At 38.6% G+C, this 15268-nt stretch overlaps 2 protein-coding genes across 2 annotated transcripts in view; one reads left to right on the forward strand and one right to left on the reverse strand.

Moving 5' to 3' along the window:
- CUNH9orf85 (chromosome unknown C9orf85 homolog) overlaps window positions 1-3783 on the reverse strand; it is a 17447-nt gene extending 13664 nt beyond the window's left edge. The window contains exons 1-2 of the mRNA XM_005423443.2: window positions 3774-3783; window positions 486-621 (exon numbers count right to left, since the gene is read on the reverse strand). Of these exons, the coding sequence (XP_005423500.1) occupies window positions 486-621; window positions 3774-3783 (146 nt within the window). The remainder of the gene's footprint in view (window positions 1-485; window positions 622-3773) is intronic.
- The window catches only part of ABHD17B (abhydrolase domain containing 17B), an 18648-nt gene continuing 3380 nt past the window's right edge, over window positions 1-15268 (forward strand). Inside the window, exons 1-2 of the mRNA XM_005423426.3 lie at window positions 1-402; window positions 5435-5909. Coding sequence (XP_005423483.1) covers window positions 5443-5909 — 467 coding nt within the window. The 5' untranslated portion in view covers window positions 1-402; window positions 5435-5442. The remainder of the gene's footprint in view (window positions 403-5434; window positions 5910-15268) is intronic.

Genomic DNA, 15268 nt, shown 5'->3' on the forward strand with positions numbered 1-15268 from the left:
GGCGCGGCTTCGGTCTGCGGCACGAACCGGGCGGGGGAGCTGCCGACCCCACCAGCCTCCTGCCCGCGTCCCTGTGTCGCTGGGCTCGGGGGTCTCCGGAGGTTAAGCCTGCCTCGGGGTGCCCAGGTGCTGTGGGCTATCTGTCCGATGCTCCCGTCTCCGTGGTCTTGCCCTGGACTCCTTTGTTGGAAACGGGCGCACTGGCTTGTGACACGCGTGTTAAAGTCTGGCTTTTCGGGCTCCGAACAGTGCCTTTGAGTCACTGCTGAGGACTTCGGCGAAGCCCTTTTCAGATGCGGACACCTGAGGAGTTAATTTAGCTCCCGCCAGCCTGGTTAAATTTATTCCTTCAGCTTCTCCTGTAGATGGTGGGAGTGACGCTGGCCTCAACACTGCTCTCCGGTATTATTAATATAAAAATGTAAAGTGTTTGGTCAGTCATTAAGTAGGAAAGTTCATGGCTGCGGAAATCAGAGTAGAAGTACCTGGGCGCAGAGCGGCGTTGAGGGCGGAGCTCGGTGCTGGCGGCCGGCCGGCCTGCGCCCGGCACACCGGGCCGGGGCTTCAGCGCCAGCAGCCGGCGGGTGCCTTCAGCAGGGCAGCTCCGGGGGCAGAGGCTTGCTTAGAGCATGCAAGGCATTATGTAATCGGCTTAATCCCGCAGTTGTCTATCTGGAGCCTTTAGAAGTTTCGTTTGTTCTTCGGTTGATAAAGAATGTCTGGATTTTTCAGTTAATGTTTCCTGTATTCCCTTTCTTTTTTCAACTGTGCCCTTAGGTTTTGATATACACAAAGTAACCAGCAGAGGATAAATAAATGATATGAGTTAAAATAGATAGAATTTGTAAGACTAGAAGGAGTGTTTATTTGTTTAGAATCAAATTAACCAAAGTAAAGTTTTGGTTTGATCAGGCTTCTCTGTTTTCATGTAGCCAACTTTGTCCATTGAAAACTATGTTAAACACTTACTTCACAGTATTTCTTAATATAGCCTTTTCATAATTGAATATACTTCCTTTGTGTTGTTTTCTGGACTTACTGCATATTCTTTCTTAATATTCTCTTAATCTTTTTATGTGGTACTGAATCAGACACTAATGTTTTTTTTCTCTGAACATTTTGTTGCTTTAACTGTTGGACTAGTTAAAGGATGTTCATATCATTCTGTTCCATTTTTAATATTATACAGGTGTTGAAATAAGTATCGGTACTTCAGTAGCGGCTTGGACTCAGGTTCTTACTGCATTGTGCTCAATGAAAGTGTGAGGAAAAATGCTTTAGAATTTCTTGTTTCAGGAGTAGATAATGAACAATAAAGATGAAAAAAAACCCTAATCAAACAACAAACCCACAACCAAAATACACACAAATAAAAAAAAAAAAAAAAACAAAACAAACCACCAACCAAAACAAACAAATAAAAAAAACCCCAACAGTTTTAATATCTTGCCCGTTATGGTTTGAACAACACTTAAAGTTCCAAACCAGCAGCTATATTTATGAGTTTGACTTTGTTCTTGTGAATAGTTCCCATGAAATAGGCAATTTAATTTAAATAAACAATTAGAATAATTTCTGTTTAATGTAAATACAAGATTTCTAGATAAGTGTTTGCAAGGTTGGGATGGTTTTGAGACTAATACATAGTGAAGTATTCAAAGATGTGAATAATAGGTTCCACTGTCTTGTTATTATGTACAGAGAGATAGGAGGACAGGAATAAATACTCATGTGAAAAAATATTTGTGTTATCCTAGGAAGCACAAGATAAATACTTGAGATGTTCTCTAAGATTAAATAGACATTTTCCCACTTCTGTCAGCCTTTATGAAAAGGCTAATTGCCACAGAATGAATTGAAATCACTGCCTGTGGGCAATTTTACATTTGTAATTTTGTATGTTAAGTCTTTATTCATAAGAGAGTTAAAGAGATAAAATTGATAAAATGCTCTTGCTTTCCTTTTAAAAGCTATCTCAGAAGGGATAAGTAGTATAGCTTGGGTCTGTTTTATTTCTTAGCCTCTATTGCTGCAATAGAAAAGGTTTTTGCAGTTTCTTCTACAGAATTTTCATACTTATTTACTATGAAAAGTGCAGTATAATTTTAAAGGGGGTGTATATTTCTTTATCATATTCATTTTGTTGTTAGTCTATTTTACCAGCTGTAGGAACTGTGTTTGCAGAACGGCACTGGCACTTTTGTTACTACTGAAATGTCAAGTAGAAGGTGAGATAGTTATGTTGTTGGGATGTGTTGCTCTCAGAATCTGATTATGCTGTGATGAGCACAGAGATTTACATCATACATGCTTAGAAGGTGTCAGACTATACCTTAGGTATTCGCAGCATATCTTAGTCAAATGAGTCCCATTAAAGTAACTCATCTGTACTTGTGGAACCATATGCTTAAAGTAATCTAGTCAGAGTTGGTTTTGCCTCAGCTTCACTAAGAATCCAGATAAAGCATGCATACAGCTTATTCACACTCTCATGTGAATACAATCCATCACAGTGGAAGACAAACCAGTTCCAGTATAATAGAAACATTGTTTGTATTTAGTTGGAGATATTCTCGTGTGGAAGTTGTTTTGTATCAAATTGGCTCAGTTAGTGACCTGCTGGTTGTCTTGGGTCTTCTGAGTGAAGAAAGTAGCATGTGTTTGTTTTAAAGAAGAGAGTTGTTATTAGCCGTGATTTAGTTGGAGAATGAATCAGAATCTTTTGTTTCAGTAGGCATATTTTCCATTGGATTAAAAGATCAATACATAAAGCCTGCATTAGTCTAGCACAGGGGAGGAATAATACTTCATCTGCTGTCTTCAGCATGTCATTTGCCATATCTGGTGACAACCCATTTTTAGCACATTTAATCTATCTTGGGGGACAGTACCACCACATCAGCTAATTCACTATGGTTTACTGCTGTACTGCCCTATGTGTGAATCCTGCAGACCAGGTTCCAGTCTTCTGAAATTACTTGGGTAAATAGCAAATATTTTATGAGTGAGATCATATTTGTAGTGTTGCTGGGCTGCTTATACTTTCAAATAATGTAAACTCCTGTTCTAATTCTTTCTGACAAGTGGATTTGGAAGAAATAAGAAATTCTGTAGTTCTCGTTGTATGCTGGTAAGAGTGCAGTCTGCTGTTCCTGGCGAAAACAAACTATTTGTATCTCACTTTTGGAGGTATAAATTCTTTTAAATTTTTCACAAAAAATAATAATCATCCCTTTAGAATAAAGTATAATATCTAACTTTACCTTCAGCATTTCTGTAAGGGTGGGAAAACTCACTCAGAATTGATCCATTTAATAGTTTCTGACAGAAATAGAAATGATTTTGAGTATTGTGTTATAAGTACTTGGAAAAAAAGCATGTTGAGGCTGGACTGTGAAGATGAACTCATTAAGTAGAGGTGAAAGAAGTTGCTTCTTTGGTGCTCATAATTGCAAAAGAAGTGAAGAAGGTACAAATACACACCACCACCACCCCCCAAAACAATAGGATTTTTACTTTGCATAGGACAATCTAAACCTTTTGCTAATAGTTTGACTTCCTCCATAGACTCCATCCACTTATCCTGACTTGTGGGTATAACTGAAACTTAATGTTCACATAATCTCATCTGACAGAGGTGAGTTATTCCATATTTGAGTGACTATTTGTGCTGAAATACAATATTATTGTTACTTCAGCTGTCAGGAATATGGTCCTTTATCCAGGATCTTCTTTAAGAGCCTATCTACCTTCTTAAGGGAGCTGGTCAGTACTTCCTGCCATGTCCTCTAAATTGGAAGTGTTGATCTCCCATGTCTAAACCTCTGTGGTTTTCCTCTGTTTTGAAGAAAACTAGAGACCTGGGGTGAAAAACCTTAACTGTGGCAGTCTCTTTTTTTGTGGTATTCCACGAATGCTTGTGTGTTTGTCAGACTGTCTCACTGTGCCTGGTTTTGCTGCTCTAAAGGTATGCTCCATGTAACATGTTTGCAGTATGTTTTCGTACTGTACCACCAGGAAGAGACCATTCATGCATCCAAAAATACAGATAGTTGTTCTATGATACATGTTAAAGTGTTTTTGCAGCACTGTCCTTGAAACTTCTTTAAAAAGAAATTTACATATGAAAGCTATGCTTCTGTACAAATTTAAGGACAAAATTTGAAATAGATATATAAATATTGTTAGGTGTCATAGTTAGCAGGAAGATTTTAGTGTTGGATGACCCGAATACTTCTGGAACAGCATGGAACTGTAGACAACTGAAAGCTTGAGTCAAAGTCAGTATGTGAAACTGTGTTTATGTTCACAGGGAACTGTCAGGAGATAAACTTGAGACTTGTAGGTAGATTTGGTGTGAAAAAGTTGTTTAAGTTAAGATGAAATGTCAGATGCCTTAGCACAAGGAAAGTAGAGTAAATGCTTATCTTTGGTGTGCTGATTTCCAGCATGATACTTGTCAAATTTAATTGCTCTTTCTATCTCTGAGAAAAAGTATTGCCGCAACAAAAGATTTCCCCCCACTCCATTCTCACTGCTCTAAATTAAGTGAACACAATGTCTATTTTAAGGACAACTGTATCTTTACCTATCTTGCTTTAGGTGTAGGTGTGTTTATTTTCCCCCCACCCCCCCCCACCACCACAACAAATATCTGTGATAGAGCATTTAGTTAGGGAGGTGTTTTTTGAAGCATGGAAAAAAAAACCAATTGTGTCATTTATTCAATCCCAATTCCTATGGGCAATACAGCTAAGAACTTCTTTGAAGGTTTTCAAAATATGTCAGCAAGTATGAGGAGTGAAGATAAGTTTATGGCTACATTTTTGTGTACCAAAGCTCTAGAGTGTTTGCTAATCCAGAAGCATCATCTTATTTTGTCTTCTACGTTTTGACCGTCATGCACCCTTCATACTTCTGATAGTGCTTGCAGGAGCCCATACCCCATGATTACAATATACTTTCTTTGTATTTAGGAGATGCTGTAGTGACTTTTAGCTGCAGAAATCTGCAAAACCTTAGTATGCTGCAACTCTGCAACGTACTTTAATTGTTCTTTATCACATATGTGTTTGTCAATGGGAAGAACATTTTTCTTAATGTCTTAAGATGAGGAACTTCATTTCCTCCAAAGAAAGTTGAAAACTCATACTTGTTCCTTCTCTGGGTAATCATGTTTTACTTTTGATATCTGGCAGGGCTTTGGAGTTATCACTCCCCTTTACTAATGCACTCATTGTGAAGTAACTAATAATATAAAATTGAATATTATATTGAAATATACATATATGTCTTTAAGTATTTGTTTTGTTAAATGTTCAGAAGTTATGCATTATTTCCTAGAGATATTGTGTTCACTTTTTTTTTGTGAATTGGATTTTTTTAATATCAGATTGTACCTGGAAACTGATACTATTCTCTCTTCCCATTTCAGACTAGAAGATGAATAATCTTTCGTTTAGTGAACTGTGTTGCCTGTTCTGTTGTCCACCATGCCCAGGGAAAATTGCCTCTAAGCTGGCATTCTTACCTCCTGATCCCACATACACACTGATGTGTGATGAGAGTGGCAGTCGCTGGACTTTACATCTCTCAGAGCGAGCAGACTGGCAATATTCTTCTAGAGAAAAAGATGCCATTGAGTGCTTCATGACTAGAACATGTAAAGGCAACAGGATTGCCTGTATGTTCGTGCGTTGCTCACCTAATGCCAAGTACACTTTGCTCTTCTCACATGGAAATGCTGTTGACCTGGGTCAGATGAGCAGCTTTTACATAGGACTGGGTTCACGGATTAATTGCAACATATTCTCCTATGATTATTCTGGATATGGTGCAAGTTCTGGGAAACCTACAGAAAAGAATCTATATGCTGACATTGATGCTGCTTGGGTGGCTCTTAGAACGAGGTAAGACATTGGTTGCCATTTTTCTTTTACAGCATTCTTGTCAAATGGTTTTATTTCACGTGCATTGGTAGTTAAAACAGCAATGCTGTGATTTAGAATTAATGGATTCATATCCAAGCTGACTGGTGATGCCTGATGTTGAAGGCATTGTCAGTATTAAGCAGGATCAGTATATATTACTTACGTACTGGAAAATTGAAATTAAATTTAATAAGCTGTGGTTTAGTCTTGAACAATTAGAGTATCTTCTGAAACAGAGTAAAAACCCCCCAGAGTAAAAATCCATTTTGATTTAGGTGAAATGTACATCTTTAATTCTGTGTAGCCTGCCTGCAAAGCCTAAGCTAAAAAGAAAACTGCGTCAATGAAAGTCAGAGATAAAGGAAGAGACAGAAGGAGACAGATAAAGAGAGACAAACTGCTGCAAGAGCAGGTCAGCTTGACCTAAGAATTCTTTCTGATAAAGAAGAACTAGCAGCTAATGTCACGTGTATTCGTAAAAATAAATATGTATGAACTTATTGTGAAATTGTATGCATATGTATTTGAGAAAAAAATAAAAAGAGCTCTAGAGTTCCCAGAGGTACTCATACCTTTTAAGGAGAGCAATCTCCGCATGTGTCCAGCGCTGCAATAAATATACCAGCTTTACAAATTTCGCAAAGTTGTAGAGTTTTCTCTCTTTCTCCGCAAAACACTTCCTTATTGTCATAGTTTGGAATCTTCTCAGCTGCAAAAATTAAAAAATTGGGAAAAGTCTATAATAATTGATACCCCAGTAATTAACCCACTGTTGTGATGTGGATGTGAGAAGATGCAGGTTGTTTCTTCAGATAATTTCCATCACCTACTTTTTTTGTAGGGAGGGGCAGAGTAAAAGCTGGTACAAGAGAACTTGGTGAGACTCTTACTTCTGTATGGTGTTGAGATCACCTTTTGTTTCAGAATTCTGACTAGCAGCTACAGCATTTGCAAAGAGAGAAAACATCTTTTTGCTTTATATAGAAAGCTAGCTTCACAAAACATAATGTGTGGGAGAGTTTGTAACAGATCTGTGGAAATACCTTATGGTGGGAACAAAAAAAGAGGAATTTGGAGCAGTGGTGTTAACTCAAGCAGAATACAAATGGACAAGAAAAAAATACAAATGGAAAGATGTTATTTCAGCAATTTCTGTGTTCTAAGCCTCTGGTTTTGTGGGACATAAAAGAGCAAGATGAAAGACTGCGAATGCATTCACTGATATAAGTGAGAATCCTACAGAATCCCGCACCAAATAAGTGCAGCTTGTCTAATTTGAGAGCAATTTTCACGTAATTTTTTCCATTTAGCTCAATAGTCTTCTCATGGTTACAAATACCCAGACTATAAATACTATTTTAAAAATAGTATTCTATCATAAGAATAACTGCCCACCAGAAAATCCCAGCACACTGTGTACTTTATATCAAAAAGGTATAAAAACCTGAAGTGTGTTGTTATGACTCAACATTGCAACTTGAGCATCCTGTTTAATAATTATAGTATCAGGGATATGACTTAGTGTAAGGGCATGTGGGCTTTAAATCCTGGATCCTGGTAATTGTCACAGTGAGTTGAGAACTTCATCAATGTAGTATTAATGAGCAGATTACCCCTTTTCATTACTTTAAATACACATTTAGTCTTGTGCTCTTTTTACATTACAACAATAGTATGATACTTCTTTTCAAAGAAGCATATGTTATCCATGTATTAAATAGGGGAAAAGCTTATTATCATAAACCTCACTCAACCACTGGAGACAGGTTTTCAGCTTCATCTATTCAGAAACATGAAAACTAGGTTGTTAGATTAGCTTTTGGTATTTATTTTTATTACAGTGGAAGGTTGAGATATGGCTGTTCCATAAGCCGAAAGCTGCAACAGGTGCACTGTTGACTATGGTTTGTAGCTGGTAGGTGATTAGCTACTCAGTGAAGTAACCGGTGACATTTACCAAAAACATAATGTGGTTTGTGAACAATTTGGAAGACAGTCTGAACTATTTAAATGTAACAGAAAATGGAAGAGAGCTAGATGGTGAAACATAATACTTTATGTCAGTTTACAGGCTCTGTTTTATAAACTAATTTGTAATTGTTATTTCTTCTTCCTCTTAATGAATGTCTGAATATAAAATCTGCAAGGAAATGTAATTGCAATTTGAATTCTCACCACTATTCTTAAGCAATGAAGTGTATTTTCTCTAAACAAATAAGATTGTTCATAATTGATAGGACACAGGCTAATGGCTTTAAACTGAAAGAGGGTAGATTGAGATTAGATATAGGAAATAAATTCTTTTCTGTGAGGATGATAAAGCACAGGAACAAGTTGCCAGAGAAGTTGCCACGAGAAGAACCAGTTGTCCAGAGAAACTGTGGTCAACTTCCCCATCCCAGGAAGTGTTCAAGGCCAGGTTGAATGGAACTTTCATCAGATTGGCCTAGTGGAAAGTAGCCCTGCCCATGGCAGGGAAGATAGAATTACAGGGTATTTAAAAGTCCCTTACCCAAACTATTCTGTGATTGTAATGTCCCATATAAGTGTGCTCATTCGTCAGCAGACGTTGTTGGGGACACCTCTAAAATATCTTATAAGATATTCTTATGTTCAAGAATGACCTCACCTTGGTCCCTTTTTTTGTCTGCTTTTTTTTTTTAATTATTATTTCACCTCCTGTAGCAATTAGGTAATTCGGTAGAGTGTACAAAGCTTGCATTGGTCTGCTCACTTGTGAATTTCACACGCGTGAACAGAATTTGGTCTACTGCTGAAAAAGAGGTTGGTATTACCAGTTATACCTGTAGTACTTAGAACAGCTTTCCAATTGGCTGACCTGGTCTCATCCTTGTATCTGAATGCTGGATGTGTCAGGGGGAAGTTCAGCACTTGACTCTGGATATACCAGCTCACAGTTTGGTTATCCAGCTATGGCATTCTCTTGAGCCCTAAGACAGTGCTCAGCTGTGTTAAAATACTGAATGTATATCTGGACCAGAGCAGAGCCTTTGAGCATTTGCTGCAGCCTTGATTCACTTCCATAACATAGCTTGTCCTGTCAGTTTCACATTGGTACACTCTTTAACATTTCTAACTAATTCTGCAAAAACAAAGTAATTCAATGGTTTGTTTGCAGGATAAATGTGAGTATAGCTGTAACTCCTTGGAAATTCTTGTTGATGAGATAAGAAAGGATCAGAAAGTTTTAAACTCTGCCTCCCAGTTTGTGATGTGATGAAGAAAAGAATGGAGAAGTTACCTTCAGAGATTGATCACAGCCATAGCTCCCTGCACTCCCTGTTGTGAAATATGAAATCATAGAATTCAACATTAAAAGGTGTTTCTGGGGTAATTGAAATGCTGATACAGACTTAATTCTACAGCCAACAAAACCACTTGTGGTAAAGACTTGCTAGTCTTTATTTAAGATACTAGTGATAAAACTTAAGATACAAATCTTAAGTTTTGTGCCTTGGGAAGACAATCCACATACTCTCCTGTAAATCAGCACAGCTGTCCAGTGGGGACTGGACACCTGGAGTGAAATAGTCTGGAACTCATACAGAGGGTGATGATGAGATTTTGCTGTGAATATTAATATTCATGAAATGAATACATAAAACTAGTTTGGCATCCTATCAGAACAGGTAAACAGCAGATGTAGATGCTGAGTTGTGTCCATATTCTTTACCTCCTTTGAAGATGTTAATAGGAAGCAGTCGATGATGGCCATGAAAGAAGGTGGTGTGATTCACTGCCTTCATCAATTTTGGAAAAGTTGTACATTGTTGCATATTCATGTGCATGGGACTGTATAAAAGCTGCAAGTAAGGACATTCTTTTTCCAGCTGTCATAACTAACAAGTGTTGAAATGCCAGGAGTCATTTTGGGATACGCCTATTTTCTGCCGTTCTGGTCTCTGAAGGCCTTTGATGACACCCTAGCAAGGGTGGAAAGGTTTAACCAGCCCCAGGCAAATGCAGGGCAAGTGGCACTCATTCAGAAATCTCTGAAGATGTGCCAGAGTTGCCTCATGACCAGATTTACTTGTAAGAAGCAAAATAGCCCTTTCATTGTTACTTATCATGGACTGCATAATAATTGAAAAATTGAAGGGTAAATCTCACCATCAGACAATGTGTCAAAGTGGACAGAATGTCCATAAATTGAACAGCCAGGTATAGGAATAATACTGTGTCTTCAGATGTTGACCAAAAGTGTTCATTTCATGATTCACATACTACTGTTTTTGGTTTTTTTCATTCAGAAGTAGAAGGGGGGGAGTTCAGCTAGAAGTTGATGTACTCTAGGTTTGTACATTTGGAGGGAAATTGAGGTTTTCTTTAAATTGATAGGGAAAAGTAGCTCAATTATTGTGGAAGAGAAATCTTGACAATAGAACAAGTGTACTGGTAGCATTTTAAAATTTAGAAAGGCGAAACTGTGAGAGAGGCAGAGAAGGTGCAGTTTGTTGGTATAATGTGGACGCTTTGTAAAATATTGTATGCAGGGGGATGCCTACATCATTTGAGGCAGAGCTGTATGCTCCTTAATTTTATTCATGGCCTAAAATGTTGAGAGTTACAGGTGTGGATGAGGTTCATGCCCTTCATGTTCTGCAACTTGCAGCTGTAATTTCATGTGTTATGTCCATGATGACAGAAGATTCTGAATGTGCACTGAAAATTCCCTCAGTATGTTCCCCCTTGTTCATGTGCCCCAGGTACTGTGTCAGGTTTCTAAATGTATGTGTTGCAATAGCTTTGCAAACTGAAGCCTCTCTACAGCATGTAGTGTAAGCCTAAAGAGGTGCTATGGAAAATGTACTCTTCTAAGCTTGATCTTGTCAATACTTTATTTCATTATTGTAAAGCAATCAAGTCTTCTAGATTAAGAGCAGTAGTTCAGAAGTAAATATAAATTACTTTGTCTCCCTTATGTATATCCAGATCAAAATGGCGGGTATTTTTTAAGAGCCTGACACTGTAGCATGGTAATTTCTGCTGGTATTTGTTTCTTAAAGGTAACTGAAGTTAAAAACCAAAAACAAAGGAAAAAACCCAAAGAAACAAAAAACCTCTACCTACATTGTCACAGCCAGACATGCATTTTGTAGTTTTCTTATTGCATATCATGGTAATATGGTAAATACCGAGTGAAAATATAAAATAAGGTTAATATCCAATGTAAGTGATGTACATCCAATTAAAGTGTTTAGGGGTCAGACAGTGCTTTGAGCAACTTGATTCAGTGAAATATTACCTCCCTATGGCAAGGGTGTGGACTATATTACATTCCAACCTAAACTGCTCTATGATTCCATGAAGAGAAAAAGAGAATGGAGGGGCAGAGAAAAGGTGGACCACCAGTAAGAGAAGTGTTTAGTTAAGTGCAGGAAAGGTCTTGCTACAAAGACAGAAATATCAAAGAAATGGTGAAAAGAGTTTCTGCTAAATCACATGAAGTTCATCACCAAGGGGAAAAAAGAATATTTCATTATTGTTTAGCAGTTCTTCGCCTACCAGAAGCTGAAAAGATCAGATCAGGAGTATTTAGGATTACCTCTTTTACAGGAGACCATCTACATCTGGTCAGCATATATAGGGCCACAGGAAAGAATACTGGCCTCATTAGTGTTATCTTGGGCCCTGGTTCCAGGCACTGGAACAGTCTGGCACAGCTACAACTCCTTATTGGCTTGCTCCTTCCTCACCCAACAGTGGCATGCTGTTTCCTGCCTGTCCCTGAACACAGGCAGCACAAAGGAGCGCTAAAGCAATTGCTCCACTACTCCCAGACAAGGTTTATTCAGTTCCTTTCATTAACTGTTAAAGCCTAATGAGGGGGAATGCATTGCTGAAGCTGCAAATACGAAAGTGGTTTTTTCTGTTCAGCTATAGCTTAGCTTTGTAGTGACGTTAACCTGTGCCTTTAGTGTGGCAATGAGGCAGAAATTAGTGAGTGCTCAGACACTCTGTGAGGATGTCAGGAAGCTTACAGGTTCTGTGTCTGAATCTAATCCCCTCTTTAGATTCCTTCTGCTTTCCAGGCAGGTAACCTTTAAGTATGTGAACATAAAGGATGAATTGGGTATTGAAAGGAATTGAAATCTCAGTTGCCCTGGGAAAGAGAAAGATGTTGCAGCCAGCCTTCAAACTGCAGAAAATATCTATCAAGTTTTGTACCAGGTTCTGCCCAGAATACCTTGTCCATGAAGAATAGTGCTTTCTCTGCAAAACCAGCACACTGGTACATGTATAGCTACTTTTAAGGTTTTCTTCCAAGGTCCTTTTTGGTGATTATGGCTTTAAAAAAAAATCCCCAAACCTAAAAACACCCTTCATTACCTTCACCCGCACATTGATGGTCCGTCTATGCTGACACAGGTTATCTAAGATTACTGGAGTCGACAACAGTGTTTACATTAGTCCTATTATCAACATAATGAGCTTTCAAAGATAGCAACAGTCTTTACAGCATGTCTTTGACCTCTTGTAACCAGAGGAACCAGTTGAAGCATATGTCTCTGTAAGTGTCATGTTCCTCTTCCTCAGGATGGCCTGTACTTATAAGGCACTGGTTAAGAGAACAATGTTACTGCGACTTTTTCTCTTGATCTGACACTCCTCCTTTGGGAGACCAGAGATGGTCATCTGATAATTTGACACAAAACTTCTTGGAGTTTAACAGACTATGAGTCTGTCAAAAGAAGTAAATTTTATGAGTAGGAAACTTAGAAACAGTTACCTTTTCAATATTTTTTCTGTTGTAGATTTTGAAGTGGTACTTTTGAGAGATAGCAACAGAGGGACAGCTGGTCTCTTTCTTTTTTCTAAATATTTCTGAAGCCTATTACATTGGGCTTGCATGGCCAAGCTTTGGTAGCAGGGGCCTACAGGGGTGCCTTCTCTGAGAAGCTGCCAGAGGCTTCCTCCATTTCTGGGAGAGCCAATCTCTGTCAGCCCCAAAGATGGCTGTGCCACTGGCCAAGGCTGGGCCAATCAGAAATTATGGTAGTGCCTCTGGGATAGCATATTTAAGAAGAGGGGAAAAATAAATCCTTGCACAGTTGTAATTTCAGCCAGAAAAGAGTGAAAGGAGAACATGTGATGGGAACAGCACTGCAGACACCAGGGTCAGTGGGAAGGAGGGGCAGGAGGTGCTCCAGGCACCAGAGGAGCCCCACACCAGAGCAGGGGGGGATGCCTGATAGGAGACCTGTGGAGAGAGGAGCGCACGCTGGAGCAGCCTGTCCTTGAGGGACTGCACCCCATGGAAGAGCGACCCACCCTGCAGCAGTTTGAGGGGGACTGTTGCCTGTGGGACAGACTCATATCGGAGAAGTTCATGGAGAACCGCCTCCTATGAGGGGGATGCCATGGTGAGCTGGGGAAGGACTCCTCACCCCGAGCAGCGAGAGAAACAACATGGGATGAACTGAGCATAACCCCCATTCCCTGTGTCCCTGTGCTGCTGGGGGAGAGGTAGAGCTGGGAAGGAGAGAGGGTGGGGGAAAGGTGTTTTTAGGGTGTGTTTTACATCTCATTATCCTGCTCGGATTTTGTTAGTAATCAATTCAATTAATATCTCTACATCCAGAGATGGTATTTGATGAACCATCTCTCCCAGTCCTTACCTCAGCCCATGATCCCTTCATTAAATTTTCTCTCCCCTGTCCAGCTGTGAAGCAGAATGAGAGAGAGAGCTGCTTTGGTGGGTGCTTGGCACCCAACCAGGATCAGCCCACTAAACCTTTTCAAGAGAAAAGGGAAGACTGGAATGAGCAGATGTAATCTGTTTTCCAAGCTGCTTGGAGTTTTTTCTTTGGGAGGGAGGGGTTGATTATTTAGGTTTCCATCCTATTCAAGCCAGAATATTCAGAAGTGTACTTTGAACTACCGCTTTGGGTTATTGACTTCTTTAGTTTACTGATTGCAAAGCATGTATTTTCTGGTGGGCACTGTGAGGCAATCTATTTGACTGTGATGGAGTAAGGATTACTTTAATCCAGATATTGTAAACACTTTTCTTGGCTTATTTTTTGTAGCTGTCATTTATCTATCTTCAGGCTGAAGGAATTTGATCAAAAAATATGGGAAAGGATAATGAGAAAGAGGAGAATATATGTTCTGAAATACAGGTTTTAAGTTGTACTTTGAATTCCTGTGTAATGGCCTGTATCTTGTAAAAGTCAACATTCAAGGAAACGCAAGTGTGGTAATTGGCAAGGTTTATTATTTGAAAACTGTTTTATCATAATGTGCTGTGCAAACTGCATGCTATACTAGTGATGCAACGCATTAATGCAATGCAAGTTTTGTTCAGATTATGTTGGAAGGAGGGAAGGCTGTCCTGTACTTTCATAGTAGACAAATGTGATGTGAATTGAGAGATGAATTTTGAAAGGATAGGTGCTATGTTCTCAGGTGTTTCAGAAGAGATGCAGAAATAATGATGACCTCAGATTTGTCTTTTGTTTCAAAGCTTTAATTTATTTTATTTATGTGTGTTGGAATTTTCAGAAAATCTTGTTAATGCTTGAAATTGCTTTTTCTTTGAGAACTGTTGTGATATGAAGGGCCTGTTAGTAGTTCCAGGCTGATGATGCAGACTCAGAGTTTTAGAAGTCTTAATTTGATCTGATCTGATTATGACTAGAAACTCTTTCTAGGAAACACTGATAGTGATTTAGTAGTCGTGAGGCAGCAAGATTCCTGTGTCAGGCAGAGTCTACCTCTTGCTAATACTTTCAAACCTTTTACATTTCACTTTATCAGAACTCAATTTAAATAAACAGACAAATATTAAATTGACAAATATAGATGTGAATAGTGGGTTTATATAGATGTGAATAGTGGGTTTAGACCGAATTTAGCAAGTTAATGGCATGCCTAATGAGTTCTGGTAACATGTAGGTAATACTACAATCTTGAAATCTCCCTTGATATATATTTTTTATTAACTGTTTATTATATATGAATGCAACTTAGAAGAAATTTTTTCTGACTTATTAAGAGGTTCTTGTGGATTTGGAGGGAGCTGTTTTGTTGGTTGGTAATTGAATGTCTTGATACACATGAAACACTTTTTTTCCTAATGTTCCTGATCTTTAGTCTCTTAGACTTTACTGATTTTAGTGTTTGGTTATCCATACAGTTATTTACCCATGTTTATAAGATACTTGTGAATTTCTTTCATACTTCTGCTCCCCTGACTTTACTGGAGATATGCAAAATATAGAAATTGGATAACTTCTTTGTGGCTATGTGTGTTGTTATATGATGTTTACAGAAAATACGCATGCCTTTATTGTAGACAAGGTGACAGGTGCACT

Source organism: Geospiza fortis, unplaced genomic scaffold, assembly GCF_000277835.1.
Source record: "Geospiza fortis unplaced genomic scaffold, GeoFor_1.0 scaffold279, whole genome shotgun sequence".
Lineage (NCBI taxonomy): Eukaryota > Metazoa > Chordata > Aves > Passeriformes > Thraupidae > Geospiza > Geospiza fortis.